This window comes from Odocoileus virginianus, chromosome 20 (genome assembly GCF_023699985.2).
Source record: "Odocoileus virginianus isolate 20LAN1187 ecotype Illinois chromosome 20, Ovbor_1.2, whole genome shotgun sequence".
In the NCBI taxonomy this organism is placed as follows: Eukaryota; Metazoa; Chordata; class Mammalia; order Artiodactyla; family Cervidae; genus Odocoileus; species Odocoileus virginianus.
In genome coordinates this window covers 5,943,126-5,962,432 of record NC_069693.1, presented here as the reverse complement: position 1 = coordinate 5,962,432, position 19,307 = coordinate 5,943,126, and the positions used below count along the sequence as shown (strand labels likewise).

The following is a 19,307-nucleotide window of genomic DNA, read 5'->3' as shown; positions in this document are numbered from 1 at the left end:
CGCAGGAGACAGGGGTTCGATCCCTGGGTTAGAAAGATCCCCTAGAGGAGGGCATGGCAACCCTCTCTGGTATTCTTGCCAGGAGAATCCCATAGACAGAGGAGCCTAGCGGGCTACAGTCCATGTGATCGCAAAGAGTCGGACACGACAAAGCGACTTAGCACACACATTTTTATTCCCCCGCCTTTGAGGACTGCGCATGCTCCAAACTGCACTTCCCCCGCGCAGACCTATAAGCGGAGTAACCGGGTGCTAAAGTGGAGTTACGCCCTATCTCCTGTAGCTCCGCCCTTTGGGCTAGAGGGGGCGGTGCTGCCCTTCGGACCTCCAGGTTCCTTCGGGCAGAGAGCCCCGCAGTCCGTGGAAAACGGTCTGAGAGTGATGGCTGCGACACGCACAGCATCGCGCGCCTGTGAGATCTTCACGACGCTGGAATACGGACCGGCGCCGGAGAGCCACGCATGCGCACTGGTGAGGGCTTGCCTGGATCCGCGCTGCCTATACCCCTTCGCGGTCGTCAGGGCCCAGTTTTGCGCGCGGACTCCCGTGATCCACCGCGGCAGCTCAGCAGCTCCGCCCTCTCGGCTCCCGCTGCTCCTTAGGATCCAGGCTGGAGGGCGTTCTCTTGGCCCTTGACAGTTGCTGTCTCTTTGCCCTTTAGTCTGTTCTCGCGAGTCTTAGTGCCTGTGCGGTTCCACGCTGCAAGACTCACTGTACCGCTTCCCCGACTCTTCAGAATCTGTCCAGTGGGTCCTGTGGTTCTTCAGCGTCTCCTCAGAACCTCCTGTGATCCCCGCGGACTCAGAATTCTTCTGAGGGCCCTCAGAACCTGCGTCCATTTCCCGTGATTCCTCAGAACATCCTATGGCTCCCGGGGTCCTAGAATTCCAGGAGGAGGTCGCCTTTGACCATCTGGAGACCTCGAAGGAGCCCCCGGGATTCCTCAGGCATCACTTCAATACTTGTGAAGTTCCTATAGTCTCAGGAACTCTCAGAACCCGAGGATGTATCAGAACTTCCTATAATTACCTTCGACCCCGCAGAATTATCTCGTGGGGCTCCAGCGATCCCCCAGAGTCCCCCAGAACGCTCTTGGGGTTCCCTGTATAAGCAGTGAAAGTCGCTCAGTCATGTCCGACTCTGCCACCCCTACAGCCCATGAAATTCTCCAGGCCAGAATACTGGAGTGGGTAGCCTTTCCCTTCTCCAGGGGATTCTTCCCAGCGCCGGGATCGAACCCAGGTCTCTCTCCTGCATTGCAGGCTGATTCTTTACCACCTGAGCCACAACAGAAGCCCAAGAATACTGGAGTGGGTAGCCTATCCCTTCTGTATAAGTTGAGTGCCTCGAATTTTCTATACAGGTCCCTCAGAATCCCCCATGGAGCCATCCTGATCTCACAGGGCCCTCTGGCACCCACATGTGAGAAGCTTGGGCTTCTCTGGAGGGAAAGAGGAAGAGGTTTAGAACAGTGGTTCACATGCGTGAAAGAAGATAAGACCAGAGCCTGGTGTGGGCTGTAGAGATGGGGAGGAGGGGATGAGGCAGAGATGCAGGAGGAACAGGGTTTGAGATACTGAGAGGGCAAGGACAGTGGCTCGTGTCTGGCCCTGTCCTTGTCCTCCCACCTCACCCAGGAGGAGTAGGGTCGCAGGAAGGTTGGGCTTGGTTATCACATGGCTATGATGAGAGGGATCTGGGGACAGCCTTGGGTCATGTGCAGGACTCAGATACTGCCTGTGCCTGGGCCTCAGGTCTGGAGACAGGGAGCTCACAGAAGAAAGAGAATTGAACAGTGGGAATGATAAGATTATTTAGAAATGTGTAGGGCTTCCCCCGTGGCTCAGCGGTTAAGAATCTGCGTGCAGTGCAGATGTGGGTTTGATCCCTGGATCAGGAAGATTTCTGGAGGAGGAAATGGCAACACACTCCAGTATTCTTGCCTGGAAAATCCCATGGACAGAGGAGCCTGGGCTACAATGCATAGAGTTGCAAAGAGTTGGACACGACTGAAGTGACTGAGCACGCACACAGTGTAGACTCAGATAAGTGGATCTGGGATGGAACAGAGAATTCCCACACCATCCCACACCATTCCCAGGTTAGAGATGGACTATCCTGAAATAGCAATAATGGCATAATACTCAATAAATGGCTTGTATTTGTTGGGTGCTTTCTATGTGCCAGCCTCTGTGCTTAGCAAATGCTTAGTCACTCAGTTGTGTTCGACTCGGCAACCCCGTGGACTGCAGCCCACCAGGCTCCTCTGTCCATGGGATTCTCCAGGCAAGAATACTGGAGTGGGTTGCCATGCCTCCTCTAGGGGGTCTTCCCAACCCAGGGATCGAACCCAGGTCTCCTGCATTGCAGGCCGATTCTTTACCGACTGAGCCACCAGGGAAACCCCTGTGCTCAGCATGATATCATTTAATCCCCAAAACAATTGTGAAAGGGGATTATTGTCATTTAGTGACAGCACACAGAGGCTTAAAGAGGTAAGTAATTGGCTGATGGTCAACACAGCTTAAAAAAATGTTAAACTGAGATCTGAACCTGAACCCTGGATTCCAGAGCCCATGGGCCCCCACAACTCTTACCACCACCCCCCTGCCGCCCTGCAGTTCAACCTTACAATCTGTGGACCAGATTCAACCAGCTAACATGTTTTCTTTGGCCTGAACTTTATTTTTAAAAATGTGCATTAGTGGACAACTAATTTCAAGTAAACATCCGGGATTCCAGCTTCTCTTGAAAATAAAATTCCAAAGTTTGGCAACCTTTGGCTCACATTCCCTGACAAATATCATCTGGATCCAATAGCTAACTGTCTTTTTAGACAAGTCCTGAGTTCTTAGTCTCTACCAGTGGCCTCTTCTCACCCCCAGCATGGCTTGCCAGAACCCTGTGGAACATTCTTTCCAGGTTTTGTTTTTCTTTGGGGGGAGAATTTTGCAAACTTTCACAGAGTACTTAAATTATGAACTCTAATTCACCCATCACTCAATGTCAACAGTCATCAACATTTCATCCAGTGTTGTATTTCTTTGTTTTCTCTTTTTTTTCCTGGAGTGATTTAAAACCCATTGGCCTGTTAACTTCTCATAAATATTTGAATCTTCATTTATAACAGATAAGGACTCATTTTGCAACATAACCACCAGGCCGTTTTCACATTAGCAACATGAACAGTCATTCTTTAATATTGTCTAGTGTCCAACTCATGTTTATACATCCCCAACTTTTTCCAAAATGTGACTTTCCATGGGGGCCTTTGAATTTGGAACTTCTGAATTTTTACTTTACTTAAAAATTGTTTAACTTTAAAGAGAAATGAGGGCATTTCCCTGATGGTCCCATGGTTAAGACTTTGCATTTCCACCAAAGGGGCTGCGGGTGCAATCCCTGGTCAGGGAACTAAGCCCGGCATGCTGTATGGGATGACCAAAAATAAATAAGAATAATAAATTTTTCTTTCTTTTTTAGAGAGGAAAACGAGGACTTTCCTCGTGGTCCAGTGGCTAAGACTCCGTGCTCCCAATGCAGGGGGCCTGGTTCAATCCTTGGTCAGGGAACTAGGTCCCATATGCTACAACTAAAAATCCTGCATGCCACAATAAAGATCAAAGACCCCACATGCCACAACTGAGACCCAGTGCAGCCAAGTAAATAAATTTTTTTTTTTTTAATCTTACTAATTATAAAAAAGAAAAAAAATGAGAAGGCCTACCTGGCAGAGTAAGGGAAAAATCAGGAAGCTGAGGCATTGGGGATGCAAAGAGAAAACAGTCAACAGAAAGAAAAAGTAGGAAGGATATCTTAGATTTAGCAAGGATTTAGGGAAGACAGGACCAGGGAGACAAAGAAACAGGAAGCAGACAGAGAGGGTGAAATGAAGTAAAATTAATAGAAAGTCTTAAGTGTCCTTCTGAGCATATGATACATAGTGAGCCATTTAATTCTCACCACTGACCTGTGACATAGGGAGGGACTGTGATTATCCCCATCTTCTAGATGGCCTTGGGCTAGCCAAGGCCAGAGTATTATAAGATCCGGGCTAAGAGTGCCATCACACAGGGAGATGTGGAAGCCACCTGGCTTAAAAGTCCCACCTCCCAAAGAGACCGTGTACCAGTGGTACAGTCCGTGGACATTGCTTCCTGGGTCCTGTCAAGGGACATGTCCATCATAAGAATGCAGAGCATGCAAGGAACTCTCAGGGCTCTGACTTACCACTGGGTTGTTGTTGTTGTCCTTTTTGCCCTGTTGCTAAGTTGTGTCTGACTTTTTGTGACCCCATGGACTGCAGCACGCCAGGCCCCTCTGTTCTCCACTATCTCCCGGAGTTTGCTCAAATTCATGTCCATTGAGTTGGTGATGCTATCTAATCATCTCATCCTCTGCTGCCCCCTTCTTCTGTTGCCTTTGATCTTTCCCGGCGTCAGGGTCTTCTCCAGTGAGTCGGCTTTTCATATCAGGTGGCCAAAGTATTGTAGCTTCAGCATCAATTCTTCTGGGTTGCTTTCCTTTAGGAGTGACTGGTTTGATCTTGCTGTCCAAGCGACTCTCAAGAGTCTTCCCCAGCAGCACAGTTAGAAAGCATCAATTCTTCAGCACCCAGCCTTCTTTATGGTCCAACTCTCTCATCCACACATGACTACTGGAAAGCTTTGACTTTGACTTCTGTATAGCTTTGACTATACAGACTTTTGTTGGCAAAGTGATGTCTCCCACTGGATATTTATGGTCTATTCCCAGTTTTCCCAGTCCAGGTATAGGGGATCAGTCAAGGGTCAGTGTTGTCTAGAAATATAACTAATTTTATCAGATTTTCAGGGAAATCATTTCTTTCTTTTTTTTTTTTTTTTTTTTCTTTTTAGCTGCATCAGGATCCTAGTTTCCTGATCAGGGAGCAAGCCCGCCTTAGAAATGCAGATGCTTAACCACTGGACCACCAGGGTCATTTCTATTCAAGAAGGTCATTTCTCCATGGAGAAGAAAAAGTTTTATTAATCCTTTGTTCACATTCTCCATGTGTAAAAGTCAATAGGACATCCTTCATACACTGCTAGTGGGAAGTGTAAAATGGTTACTGTGGTAAACAGTTTGGTGTTGCCTGCGTAAGTTACTCTGAGCATTGCTATATGATCCAGCAGCTCTGGGGTACATGTACCCAAAAGAAGTAGACAGGTATTCAAACAAAGATTTGTACATGAATGTTCACAGCAGTACTATTCACAATAGCCAAAAGGCATAAAATAACCCAAAATGGCCATCAACTGATGAATAGATAAACCAAATGCCATCACTCCAGACACTGGGATATCATATCAAAAAAAAAAAAAAATTCTTGAGCTGAATAAAAATAAAAATACAACATATCAACTTAAAAAACAGAATTTAAAAAAAATTAAAAACAGAATTTTAAAATGGTGAATTTAATGTTTTAAAGTGGTAAGGAACCTGCCTGCCAATGCAGGAGATGTAAGAGATGCAGGTTCGATCCCTGGCTTGGGAGGATCCCCTGGAGAAGGTCACAGTGACCCATTCCAGTATTCTTGCCTAGGGAATCCCATGGACGGAGGAGCCTGGCAGGCTATGGTCCATGGGGTTGCAAAGACCGAGTGATTTATCACACACATGTATTTATATGTATTTTCTCCCTACACAGGAAAATAACTGATGAGGCAAAAGGGACCAATATTCCCCTCCCAGAGGACTCTGGGTAGGGGTCCAGCTCCCCCAGCCACCTCTCATACCTCTTTCCTAACTGTCTCCACCTCCCCCAGGCCTGGTTGGACACCCAGGACCGGCACTTGGGTCACTATGTTAATGGACAGTGGTTAAAACCAGAACACAGGAGTTCAGTGCCTTGCCAGGATCCCATCACAGGTACGTGATGTCCTCCAGACCAGGGAGGGAGAGGCATCTGTGGCCCCAAGCGTCCCCACCAACAGCACACCAGTCCCTTTGCTCACGGTCCTGAGGGCAGGGAGCAGCTGGTGGGAGAAGGAGGCTGAGATTTCTGGCTCCTTTTGATAACAATCCTCCTAGCTATGGTCCTAAGTCCCTGTGGACACTTTTGAAGTTGCTGTCTCATAAAATCCCATCCTTGCCTGTGGGCGGCAGTTAGCACAAAGACCTATACAGATTTATCCCCATTTGTCAGATGATAAAACTGAGACCCAGAGTGGGGCAGGGGACCAGCTTTACTGCCTTGGGGTACTCCTGGGCACCAGAAATGTCAGCCCCCTCCAGTTCTGACAAAGGCTCCCCCCACCTTCCAACTGGGTCCCCCCATTCATCTCCCCAGGAGAGAACTTGGCCAGTTGCCTGCAGGCACAGAGCGAGGATGTGGCCGCAGCTGTGGAGGCTGCTAGAGCCTCTTTGGAGAACTGGAGCATGCAACCTGGAGCGTTTCGGGCCCAACATCTGACCAGGTGATGCACTCGAGGTGTGGACCCCAGGGGATGGAGACGGATTTGAGAACAAAGACTCTTTCCCAATATCACACTAAATTCATTGGCAGCTCAGGCTCGTGTTCCCAGCTTGCCTTTGAGCAGCTGAAACATCCGTTTCCCACTGTTTGCTGGGATTTGTAATGACAAAGCCTGATTCTCCAAATATCCTTGGGACTCTTCAGGGCACCATTTCTCAACAGCTTCTTGGGACTGGTGAAGCCCCTGAAACCGTTTTTTGGGTTTTTTAAATATTTATTTATTTGGCCGTGTCGGGTCTTAGTTGTGGCATGATGAGTGTGTGCTAAGTCGCTTCGGTCGTATCCAACTCTTTGCGACCCTATGGGCTGTTGCCTGCCAGGCTCCTCTGTCCATGGGACTCTCCCAGGCAAGAATACTGGAGTGGGTTGCCATGCCCTCCTCCAGGGGATCTTCCCCACCCAGGGATTGAACCCACGTCTCCTGCAGCTCCTGCATTGCAAACTGATTCTTCACCACAGAGCCACCAGAGCATGCAGGATCTTTAGTTGTGGCATGCAAACTCTTAGTTGCAGCATATGGGACGTGGTTCGCTAACCAGGGATTGAATCTTGGGCCCCCTGCACTGGGAGCACAGAGCCTTAACCACTGCACCACCAGAGAAGCCCCACCCCAAAACGCTCTTGGGGAAGTTAGAGACAAAGATGCCATTTCCCAAAGAACAACTGAGATTAGAGGTTAAGTTTTCATTCCCTGGCACCTTTGAGGGAGGTGGCCAAGATCTTTACACAGCAACCTGAGGTTTTGAGTATTTCTCAGACTACATTTCTCATCAAGCTTTGGTGCCCTCCACCCCTGGTAAATAGTGCGGGAATGCCCCCCAAGGGCTCGTGGGAACTGTAGTTCAGGGACACAGGCTGTGTTCCAGGACACTACCTGGCCAAGGGGCGGTGGGAAATGGGCATCCCCCGCTGCGTGCTCCACAGGCTGGCCAAGGCGATCCAGAAGCACCAGCGGCTGCTGTGGACCCTGGAGTCCCTGGTTACCGGACGGGCCGTTCGAGAAGTTCGAGACAGGGAAGTGCCCCTGGCCCAGCAGCTGCTGCAGTACCACGCGGTCCAGGCGCATAGCCAGGAGGAGGCACTGGCAGGCTGGGAGCCCGTGGGTGAGCCGCAGGAGTCCCAGCCCCTCGCCCCCACCCCCCTCGCCCTCCCCCCCGGGGCCTGCGCCCAGTCTCCTCTGTTCCTGCAGGAGTGATTGGTCTCATCCTGCCCCCCACCTTCCCCTTCCTCGACATGATGTGGAGGATTTGCCCAGCACTGGCTGTGGGTAAGTGGCCGGCGGGGGCGGGACCCCTGGGTCTGAGGGAGGAGGGACTGGGGGTCTAGATCCTGGGTCTGAGGGAGGAGGGGCTGGGGTCTGGATCCTGGGTCTGAGGGAGGAGGGGCTGGGGTCTGGATCCTGGGTCTGAGGGAGGAGGGACTGGGGGTCTAGATCCTGGGTCTGAGGGAGGAGGGTCTGGGGTCTGGATCCTGGGTCTGAGGGAGGAGGGACTGGGGGTCTAGATCCTGGGTCTGAGGGAGGAGGGTCTGGGGTCTGGATCCTGGGTCTGAGGGAGGAGGGGCAGGGGTTCTGGACCCCTGGGTCTGAGGGAGGAGGGGCTGGGGTCTAGATCCTGGGTCTGAGGGAGGAGGGGCAGGGGTTCTGGACCCCTGGGTCTGAGGGAGGAGGGGCTGGGGTCTGGATCCTGGGTCTGAGGGAGGAGGGGCTGGGGTCTGGACTCCTGGGTCTGAGGGAGGAGGGACTGGGGGTCTAGATCCTGGGTCTGAGGGAGGAGGGGCTGGGGTCTGGATCCTGGGTCTGAGGGAGGAGGGGCAGGGGTTCTGGACCCCTGGGTCTGAGGGAGGAGGGGCTGGGGTCTAGATCCTGGGTCTGAGGGAGGAGGGGCAGGGGTTCTGGACCCCTGGGTCTGAGGGAGGAGGGGCTGGGGTCTAGATCCTGGGTCTGAGGGAGGAGGGGCAGGGGTTCTGGACCCCTGGGTCTGAGGGAGGAGGGGCTGGGGTCTAGATCCTGGGTCTGAGGGAGGAGGGGCTGGGGTCTGGATCCTGGGTCTGAGGGAGGAGGGACTGGGGGTCTAGATCCTGGGTCTGAGGGAGGAGGGTCTGGGGTCTGGATCCTGGGTCTGAGGGAGGAGGGACTGGGGGTCTAGATCCTGGGTCTGAGGGAGGAGGGTCTGGGGTCTGGATCCTGGGTCTGAGGGAGGAGGGGCAGGGGTTCTGGACCCCTGGGTCTGAGGGAGGAGGGGCTGGGGTCTAGATCCTGGGTCTGAGGGAGGAGGGGCAGGGGTTCTGGACCCCTGGGTCTGAGGGAGGAGGGGCTGGGGTCTAGATCCTGGGTCTGAGGGAGGAGGGGCTGGGGTCTGGATCCTGGGTCTGAGGGAGGAGGGGCTGGGGTCTGGATCCTGGGTCTGAGGGAGGAGGGGCTGGGGTCTGGATCCTGGGTCTGAGGGAGGAGGGGCTGGGGTCTGGATCCTGGGTCTGAGGGAGGAGGGGCTGGGGTCTGGACCCCTGGGTCTGAGGGAGGAGGGCCTGGGGTCTGGATCCTGGGTCTGAGGGAGGAGGGGCAGGGGTTCTGGACCCCTGGGTCTGTGGGAGGAGGGGCTGGGGTCTGGATCCTGGGTCTGAGGGAGGAGGGGCTGGGGTCTGGATCCTGGGTCTGAGGGAGGAGGGGCTGGGGTCTGGATCCTGGGTCTGAGGGAGGAGGGGCTGGGGTCTGGATCCTGGGTCTGAGGGAGGAGGGGCTGGGGTCTGGATCCTGGGTCTGAGGGAGGAGGGGCTGGGGTCTGGACCCCTGGGTCTGAGGGAGGAGGGCCTGGGGTCTGGATCCTGGGTCTGAGGGAGGAGGGGCAAGGGTTCTGGACCCCTGGGTTTGGGGAGGAGGGGCCTGGGGGGTCTGGACTCCTCGGTCTTGAGCTGCCTACTTCCCTCAGGCTGCACTGTGGTGGTCCTGGTGCCCCCAGCCTCCCCGACGCCCCTCCTCCTGGCCCAGCTGGCAGGGGAGCTAGGCTCATTCCCAGGAATCCTCAATGTGATCAGCGGCCCTGCCTCCCTGGGCCCTGTCCTGGCTGCCCAGCCTGGAGTCCAGAAGGTGGCCTTCTGCGGAGCCATCGAGGTATCTTGGAGTCGGGGGGCGGGGACACGGCTGGGGTGGGGCCAGCATGCTCCGCCCCCTGCTGAACACTGTGTGACTCCCCTAGGAAGGACGCGCCCTACGGCGGACCCTGGCAGGCTGGGGTCCCCAGCTGGGCCTGGCACTGGGGGCTGAGTCGCTGCTGCTCCTGACGGAGGTGGCGGATGTGGACTCGGCCGTGGAGGGCATCGTGGATGCAGCCTGGTCTGACCGCGGCCCGGTGAGACTCCTGTGCCTGTGGGGCCCCCATCCTGGAGGCTGGGCATGTCCGTCACCAGAGCGTGGGGCCTCCTGTCTTCTTCCATTTTAATTTTCAATTCTATGTGTCTCCAAACTCTTTTATCTTTACACCATCGCATGTGCTGGACATCGCCCTTCAAGTTTCTGAGTCTCCACGTTCCCGCCTCTCCCGGTTCTGCAGATGAGGGGGCTCTGGGTCTGTTGTTCACTGTTACTTTAAGCACTGAGTCATGTCCAAATCTTTACAACACCGTGGACTGGCTTTACTGTCCATGAGATTTCCCAGGCAAGAATACTGGAGTAGGTTGCCATTTCTTCCTCAAGGGGATCTTCCCAACCCAGGAATCGAACCCATGTCTCTTGTGTCTCCTGCACTGGCAGATGGGCTCTTTACCACTGAGCTACCTGGGAAGCCCCTATTGTTCGCTCGGCCTCTTCCTTTTTCTAAGTGTCCACGTCCTAGATTTCTAACCTCTCCGTTCACTCTGCGTCACCAGCTTTCTGTAATTCCACATCCCGCCTGGGGTTTGGAGCCTCAGGGAGTCTCCAGGGTCCTCGGCCTCTTCGCCCAAACCCTCCTCTGACCTTTACACGTATGTCCCCCCATCTTGGGCCTCTGTGGGTGTGTGACCTGTCCACGTGGGCCCTGAGTTTGTCCACTCTGACCCCTCCCTTTTCCTAACAGGGGGGCCTCAGGCTTCTCATCCAGGAGGCTGTGTGGGATGAGACGATGAGGCGGCTCCAGGAGAGGATGGGGCGGCTTCGCTGCGGCCGCGGGCTAGACGGGGCCGTGGACATGGGGGCTCGGGGGGCTGCCGCCCGTGACCTGGCGCAGCGCTACGTGCGCGAGGCCCAGAGCCAAGGCGCACAGGTGAGCCGGGTACAGACTCTGGAGTACTGGGGGAGGAGGGGCCTGAGATCTCACTCCCGGGTCTGAGGGAGGAGGGGCCAGGGGGCTGACCCCAGGTCTGAGGGAGGAGGGACTGGGGCTGGACCCCCGGGTCTGAGGCAGGAGGGGCTGGGGGCTGACCCCCGGGTCTGAGGCAGGAGGGGCTGGGGGCTGACCCCCGGGTCTGAGGCAGGAGGGGCTGGGGGCCTGACTCCTGCTCCCTTGGGGAGGAAGGACCGGAGCAGACTCGCGGGTCTTGTCCTCTTTCTCCCAGGTCTTCCAGGCTGGCAGTGTGCCCTCAGACAGCCCATTCTTCCCCCCAACTTTGGTCTCTGATCTGCCTCCAGCCTCCCCGTGTTCCCAGGCAGAGGTGAGCCCTTTAGGTCCCAGAGACCCTACTCCTTCCACCCATCCTTGGCTGGGCATGGGCAGCAGCAGCCGCACACAGAGGTCCCGGGGCGGCCGTTTGGACTGGGTCTGGGGCTGCTAGCTGCGGACCCATAGGGTGTCATGGGGTGTTGGAGGGAGGGACCGGCCAGGCCCTCTGAGCCCCTGTCACCCCCTCCAGGTGCCGTGGCCTTTGGTGGTGGCCTCCCCGTTCCGCACAGCCAAGGAGGCCCTGGCCGTGGCCAATGGGACACCCCGTGGAGGGAGTGCCAGCGTGTGGAGTGAGAGACTGGGGCAGGCCCTGGAGCTGGCCTACGGGTCAGTGGATGCCTGCTGGGGCACAAAGGGGGCCTGCTGGGAGGCCCCAGCTCCTGTCTCCGCGTCTCCCCCACCCTGTGGGTCTCTCCCCCCAGCCTCGCCTCTCTGACTCACTCCCCCCCCAACTTTCTGCATTTCTCTCTGATGTCCTTTGCTTCCCACAGGCTCCAGGTGGGCACGGTCTGGATCAATGCCCACGGCCTCAGGGACCCTGCAGTGCCCACAGGTGGCTGCAAGGAGAGTGGGTCCTCCTGGCACGGGGGGCAAGATGTGAGTACCCCCCTCCCCGCATGGCACCACCCCTTCATCCAGCTTGTGCCCATCTCACATCCTCTTGACAATGCCCCTCTCCCAGGGTCTGTATGAGTATCTGCGCCCTTCGGGGACCCCTGCCTGGATTCCCTACCTGTCCAAGACTCTCAACTATGACACCTTTGGCCTTGCTCTTCCCTCAACCCTACCAGCTGGACCTGAAACAGGGTGAGCTAGTGTAGGGACTACAACTCCCAGAATCTCTGGAGGGTGGAGGGGAAGAGGGGATCCCCTGGGGACTGAAGGGAGGGTCTTTAGGGCCATGGAGCGGGGGTCCCTGCATCCCCCTGAGAATTGCGTTCTGAGTCTTAATGGCCTCACCCCCACCTGCCAGGCCTGACAAGAGTCTCAGTTCCACTCAATGAAGCTCTGTGCTCCCCCAGAGATTCATGGGGCCAGGAGTGTGTTTCCCACAGAGGCCCGTGGGAGCAGGAATGGTCCTTCTAGGGAGGGGTGAGGGTGGGTTCTGGGCAGGGACAGCCCAGACCCATCCCCACCCCTCATCCTCCTGCAGCCCAGCACCCCCCTATGGGCTCTTTGTTGGGGGCCGTTTCCAGGCTCCTGGAGCCAGGAGTTCCAGGCCCATCCGGGATTCACAGGGCAGTCTCCATGGTTACGTGGCTGAGGGCGGAGCCAAGGATATCCGTGGTGCCGTGGAGGCAGCTCACCAAGCCGCCCCCGGGTAAGTTGGGGGTGGCAGGGTGCATCACATGAGATAGCCCAGGGGTCATGGGGTGTTAGAGGACAGAGTCTGAAACCCCAGGGCTGGACTCCACGCTGCGGGATCTGAGCTCTCAGAGCTGACAGGATGTGTTTCCAGCCCCTCACTCTCCTCCCTGGGCAAACAAGCAGTGGGGCCTGGACCCCCAGGCGAGGGGCTGTGAACAGAGGTGGGGCACTGGGAAGAGCCAGGGTGAGGAAGCCAATCCCCAGTGTGCACGGTCGTGTCCGCCCACAGCTGGATGAGCCAGTCCCCAGCAGCCAGAGCAGCCCTGCTGTGGGCCCTGGCGGCTGCGCTGCAACGCCGAGAGCCCAGCCTGGTCTCGAGGCTGGAGAGGGACGGCGTGGAGCTCAAGGTCGCCAAGGCGGAGGTGGAGCTGAGCGTGAAGCGGCTTCGGGCCTGGGGGGCCCGGGTCCAGGTCCAAGGCTGCGCCCTGCAGGTGAGAGGGGTCCATGGGCCGGCAGACAGAGCAAGCAGTCTGGAGTGGGGTCAGAGCAAGGAGTCCGGAAGGAGCCAGACTGGGGGGTCCAGTGGCTCTCTGGAGGCTGTTGGTGGGACCATCCATGGAACAATTCCTTTGGGAAATAGTTTGGCACTTTCTTAAAAAATTAAATACCCTTTAAACATGATTCCTAGGTATTTATCTAAATAAATGCAATTTCTAGGTTTTATCCCAAGAAAAATGAACTGAACACATATATCAGTTCAGTTTGTATGAACACATACAAAGACTTATGCACAAATGTGTATAGCAGCATTATTCATAGTAAACCAAAAGAGGAATCCAAATGTCCCCAGTAGGTTAATAGATAAACAAATTATGGCCCATCCATAACCATAGGGACTTCCCTAGTGGCCCAGTGGTGAAGACCCTGGGTTTCCAACGCAGGAGGTGCATGTTTGATCCCTTTCAGGGAACTAAGATCCCACATGTCATGTGATGCAATTAAAAGATTTAAAAAAAAATTTTTTTTAAAGGCATACATACAGTGGGGTCCTACTCACACTCAGGAAGGAACAAGTTACAGCATGCATGAAGCTTAAAATGGTTATGCTGAATGAAAGAAGCTAGATAAAAGAGTACAGGCTGTATGATTCTATATCTAGAAAATTCTAGAAAACACAGACTAATTTATAGAGAGAAAGCAGATCACTGGTTGTCTGAGGACAGAGACAGAGGGCTCAAGTAGAGGCAGGAAGGAAGGATTATCCAGGGGTACAAGGCAATTTGTGGGGGTGGAGTTCATTATCTTGATTGTGGTTGTTGGTTTCGTGGGTGTATACATATATCAGAACTCATAAATTGTACTCTTTAAAGTATGTGCAGTTTAGGTGAATTCCCTGGCAGTCCAACAGTTAAGGCTTCCTGCTTCAGGGCAGAGGATGCAGGTTTGATCCCTGGTTAGGGAACTAAGATCCCACAGGCCTCAAGGTGGCAGAGCCAAAAAAATAAAGTGTGTGCAGTTTAGTGATAGTCAATTATTAACATAGTCAGGAAAACCTTACACATACACACGCACATGCGCACAAGCCCATAGGCCAGGTTTTGAGATCTGTAGACATGTTAACTCTTTCTATCCTAACAGCAAATCTCTGAGGTAGGCACTATTATTATACTCACTTTAAAGGTGAGTGACTGAGGCGCAGAAAGGTTAAGTAATTCACCCAAGGTCACACAGCTGAGGTGAGTGTCTACATTATTATGATTGGAGTTGTTATGGAGACGCGAACTGGGGATGAGAGAAGAAAAAGGGCAGGTGATAGAGAAGGTTGGAAGAGAGTAGTCAGGCTCCACTGCTCTGCCCTTGACCTCCTTCCTGTCCCTGCAGGTCTCAGAGCTGAGAGGCCCTGTGCTTCGGCTGCGGGAGCCGCTGGGTGTGCTAGCGATTGTGTGCCCAGATGAGTGGCCCCTGCTGGCCTTCGTGTCCCTACTGGCCCCTGCCCTGGCCCACGGCAACACTGTGGTGTTGGTGCCCAGCGGGGCGTGTCCCATCCCTGCCTTGGATGTCTGCCAGGTACAGTTGCCCACCTGCCTGCCGCCGCTGCCTGGGGAGCAGCAGATGGGATGAAAGATGCCCCATGGCTTGCAGGAGCTCAGCTCTCACCCCATCCCCGCCTTGGTAACCATGGTAACCCACATCCTGGTACCTGAGACTTCAGATCTTGTAGTCCCAGTGATGGTTCTCTCCAGACTGTGAGCCTTTATCAGTCATGACCCCAGTCCCATTCCTGCCAGGACCTGCTATGGTCACTCCCTAGATGCTTACTCCTCACCCTCCCGACTGCCCTGAGTGTCTCTGACTCCCTTCCTCCCAACCCTGGATGACCCATTCTCCCATCCTCTAGGAGATGGCCACCTTATTGCCAGCAGGCCTGGTGAATGTGGTGACAGGAGACCGGGACCACCTGACCCGCTGCCTTGCTTTGCACCAGGACATCCAGGCCCTGTGGTATTTCGGATCTGCCCAGGTACTTTTTGCTTTGCCATCTCCAGTGTCTTAAACTTCACCAATAAACTCCTCCTTTTCTGGGATCCTGGCTGCACCCCCTTAGAACTCCCATTGCTAAAGGGGAGAAACTTCTTGGCAACTAGGTTCTGAGGTCCTGCCCCTTTAGAGCCCCTGTTGCTAAGGAAGAGAATCTCCTTAGCAACAAGGGCCTGATGCCCAGCCCAGCCCACTGGGACAACCCATTGCTGAGGACCACACCTAACAACTGAGTCAGAAGCCTGCAGTCCACCCTCTTGGTTTCCTGATGGTAACAGATGGAAACTTCTCGTCAACAGTTACCACTGGCCCCATTCCTTTGAGTGTGGGCTGTTGAGGAGAGAAAGTTCCACAGCCGTAAAGGTCAACCTTGTTTCTCTCAGCATCTGGAAGGTTTTCTTGCTGGGAGCTGAACCTTCTAGCCACAGAGCCTAGGTCAAGGGTCAAGCCTGTCTTCAGTAGTGGCCCTTATTGCCAAGGAAGCATGTGCTTAGCAACCAAGCCAGTAGATATGCTGACCATGCCTCTCTGCCTCTCCCCCCACCAGGGCTCCCAGTTTGTGGAGTGGGCCTCAGCAGGAAACCTCAAGCTGGTGTGGGTGAACCGAGGCTGCCCACGGGCCTGGGATCAGGAGGCTGAGGGGGCAGGCCCGGAGCTGGGGCTGCGGGCAGCACGGACCAAGGCCCTGTGGCTGCCCATGGGGGACTGATTGCCCGGCACTCCCACTCCATGTCGGACAGTGGAGACATGGACCCCAACTGACACCAGACATCTGGAACTTGCCTTAGTATGGTTCCGGTACCCTCCAATAAACCCTGACCAATCTTGGCTGTGCTTCTGAGGGGAGGATGGGAGGAAATAGCAACTTCTGGCCTGTTGAGACCATTTCACTCAGAGACTCAGCAGCCCTGTGGCTGGCTCCCGGACAGCGCAGTGCTTGTGAAACAGATAAAGGAGACGCAGAATCTCTGGACAGGGCTCTAGAGACTCTTGTCTCCTCTCATCTTTTCCATCCAGTGGCTCCTGCTCCCTGGCTTTTTCTGCATATGCCTTGACTCAAAATCTGTGACCTGCTGGTGTAAAATAAACTGCAGACACACACACAAAAGCAATTATACTCCAATAAAAATAATAAAATACAGTGGCTCTCTGGAATAAAATAAAATCCTTGGTAAGTAACTTTGGCCAATCTCCATGGTGTGAAATCTCCTGCTATGTCAGTCTTAAGTTCCAGATGATTAAACTGCCGGCTGACAATTCCTGAATTTTTAACAGTCAGCTCCTATGAGCCACTCCAGCATACTGCTGTTTTGAGAATTCCTTTCTTTTTTTTTTTTTTTCAGTATTCTCTTATGTTTTCATACAGTGTTTTTTTTTTTTAATTTTTTAAAATGATGTATTTATTTTTGGTTGTGCTGGGTCTTCAGTTACTACATGCAGGCTTTCTTTAGTTGCACTGAGCAAAGGCCACTCTGTTGCGGTGCACGGGCTTCTCACTGCAGTGGTTTCTCTTGTTGCGGAGCACAGGCTTTAAGCGCACCAAATGAGCTTCAGTTGTGGCTCATAGGCTCAGTAGTTTGGCGCATGGGCTTTAGTTGCTCCGGGACATGTGGAATCTTCCTAGACCAGGGATTGAACCTGTGTCCCCCGCATTGGCAAGCAGATTCCTATCCACTGTACCACCAGGGAAGAAGTCCTCTTTGAGGATTCTTTTTGACACAAGGAACCCACTCACACTAGCTTAGGCTAAAAGGGTGTTTTTTGGAAGGCTACAGAGATATGGAAAATAGGGCAAGACACACAGATGGGTAGCCAGATCCTAAGAACCTGAATGCAAGCAGGAAGTGTATTCAGGTCAGTCTCTGTGGGTCACATGATCTCTTGGGTCTTGTATCTTTTGGTCTACTTATTCTAAATCCTTCTAGCCATGTGACTTTAGGAAAGCTTCTTAACCACTCTGAGCCTTGGTTTCCTCATCTGTAAACTGGGGCTAATAGTTCCAAGCTCACTGGGTAGATTCTGTGATGGGTATGCAAACATGCTGTTAGGAGTTGATTTTGTCCGGGAACAAATGAAAATGGACAACCTCCTATCAGTAGTTGGCTAAAGCTGGGCAGAATAAATCACCTCTCCCAGAATCTGGATGTTTAGACAGGAAAGACACAAGGAACATCTTGGAGGAAAGTCCCTGGAAGGCTGTAGTTCCTCTGAGGTTTGATAACAGCTTCCTCCCAGATGCTATGGGCTGCCTCAGTGACCTTCCGATTAGTCCTGAGGCTTTAATCAGTCAAGGCCAACTACAGCAGGTCTCCATAACCCCAACAAAGACCACAGAGGACAATGAATGCCACAGCCGCAGGAGAAGAAATCTGATTGGCAGCCTGGGGCAGGTATCCACTAGTGGGCCAATCATCTCTGGCCCAGAGGCAAGAGCTCCTGGTTAAGACAGCCGTCTAGTCAGCAAAAATCAGTTGAGCGCCTGCTGTGAGTGGGGTGCTGGGGACAGCCATGAACAAGACATGGCTTAGCCTCATGAGCTCACGTAGTGGATGAGAGGCGCGTTCACTTCCTGTCAGTGCTGTAACGGCGACCACAAGATAGTGGCTTAAATAAAACAATGCAAACGTATTATCTTACAGCTCCTGAGGTCAGGAGTCTGTAGTGGGTCTCACTAAGCCAAAACCAAGCAAGGTGTCAGGACTTCCTGGTGGTCCAGCGGCTAAGACTCCCAAGCTCCCGGTACAGGGCGACCGGGTTCAATCCCTGATCAAGGAACTAGATCCCACAAGCTGCAACTAGGACGTGGTGCAATCAAATTAAAAAAAATTATTTAAAATAAAATCAAGATGCCAGCAGTGGCTGGGAATTTGTCTCAAGGGAACTTGGGAGCCATAGAGAGTTTGTGAACAGAGGAGAGATAGGTTCAGCTCGGGTTGAAAGACACACAGACATGATATAAGGTGACAGGTAAAGTACAATAGCAGTAGAAGCAGCTTGGGGCACTCTGGGAGCCCAAAGGAGACACCTTTCCCAGCTTAAGGTTGTGTGTGTCTGTATAGGAAGTGAAGATGAGAGAGATGGCAGGAATCTCCCCAAGGCAACTGCCATTCTCATTGAGTTTTCCCCCCAGCTTTATGGAAGTATGATTGATAATTAAACATTGTATATATCAGTATTTCAGTTCTACAATGTGATTTCTTATGCACTGTGAAATGATTATCACTGTCAAGTTAATTAACACATCTGTCATCTATTTGTGGTAAGGACAAAAGATCCACTCTCAGCTACTTCTCAGTATATAATCCAATCTTTTTTTTTTTTTTTTGCCACACTGCCTGGCATATAGGATCTTAGTTCCCTGATCAGGGATTGAACCCACACTCACTGGACCGTCAGGAAAGTCTCTATTTATTCTTTTTTGAGGGACCTTCACACTTTTTCCCATAGTGGCTGTACCAAGTTACATTGCTTCACAATCCCCTCTCCAACATTTCTTTTTTTTTTTTTTTTTTTGGCTGAGCTGCCTGGCTTGTGGGATCTCAATCTCCTGACCGGGGATTGAACCTGGGCCCCAGCAGTGAAAGCACCAAATCCTAACCACTAGACCACCCCTCCCCCTCTCTGTCATAACCTGTTAGCCAACCTAACAAGTTATGTGAGGTGATAATCTCACTGTGGTTCTGATTTGTATTTCCCTAATGAATAGTGATTGCATTGAGCCTTGAAGGGCAATGAGCATCTAATTAGAAAGGTGTGTTGAGGGGGAGGGGAGGGGAGGGGAGGGGAGGGCGGGCAGGGAGCATCCCTGGCGAAGGAAACAGCATGTGGAAAGACCCAGAGGTTTGAAACAGCTTTGAGGGAACTAGTGGTTTCAATGATGTCCCCACCAAAATACTTCCTCATCCGTGGAACCTATGAACGTGATCTTACTTGGAAAGTCATCGTTGAAGATGGAAGTAAGTTAAGGATCTCAAGATAAGATATCCTGGGTTATCCAAGTAGACCCTGCGTCTAAATACAAGTTTCTTTATAAGAGACAAAAGAGGAGGACTTCCCTGGTGGCTCAGTAGTAAAGAATCCACCTGCCAAGGGGACATGGGTTCCATCCCTGGTCTGGGAAAGTCTTAACATGCCACGGAGCAAAAAATCCTGTGCGCCACATCTATTGAGCCTGTGCTCTGGAGCCCAGAAGCCACAACTACTGAGCCCATGTGCCACAATTACTGAAGCCCAAGTGCCCTAGAGCCTATGCTCTGCAACAAGAAGTCACCACAGTGAGAAGCCCCCACATCGCAACTAGAGAGGAGCCTCCGCTCTCTGCAACTAGAGAG

At 53.2% G+C, this 19,307-nt stretch overlaps 1 protein-coding gene across 1 annotated transcript; it reads left to right on the top strand.

The window, feature by feature from the left end:
* The first annotated feature begins 215 nt into the window (after positions 1 to 215).
* ALDH16A1 (aldehyde dehydrogenase 16 family member A1) lies at positions 216 to 16,155 on the top strand. The gene is made up of 17 exons (XM_020885667.2): positions 216 to 471; positions 5,787 to 5,889; positions 6,311 to 6,437; positions 7,421 to 7,599; positions 7,686 to 7,763; positions 9,424 to 9,605; positions 9,691 to 9,843; positions 10,549 to 10,734; positions 11,027 to 11,122; positions 11,321 to 11,457; positions 11,622 to 11,727; positions 11,813 to 11,937; positions 12,284 to 12,451; positions 12,728 to 12,929; positions 14,320 to 14,505; positions 14,837 to 14,959; positions 15,524 to 16,155. The coding sequence occupies exons 1-17, from the start codon at positions 382 to 384 to the stop codon at positions 15,683 to 15,685; spliced, it is 2,403 nt and encodes an 800-aa protein (XP_020741326.2). The 5' UTR covers positions 216 to 381; the 3' UTR covers positions 15,686 to 16,155.
* Positions 16,156 to 19,307: the final 3,152 nt, after the last annotated feature.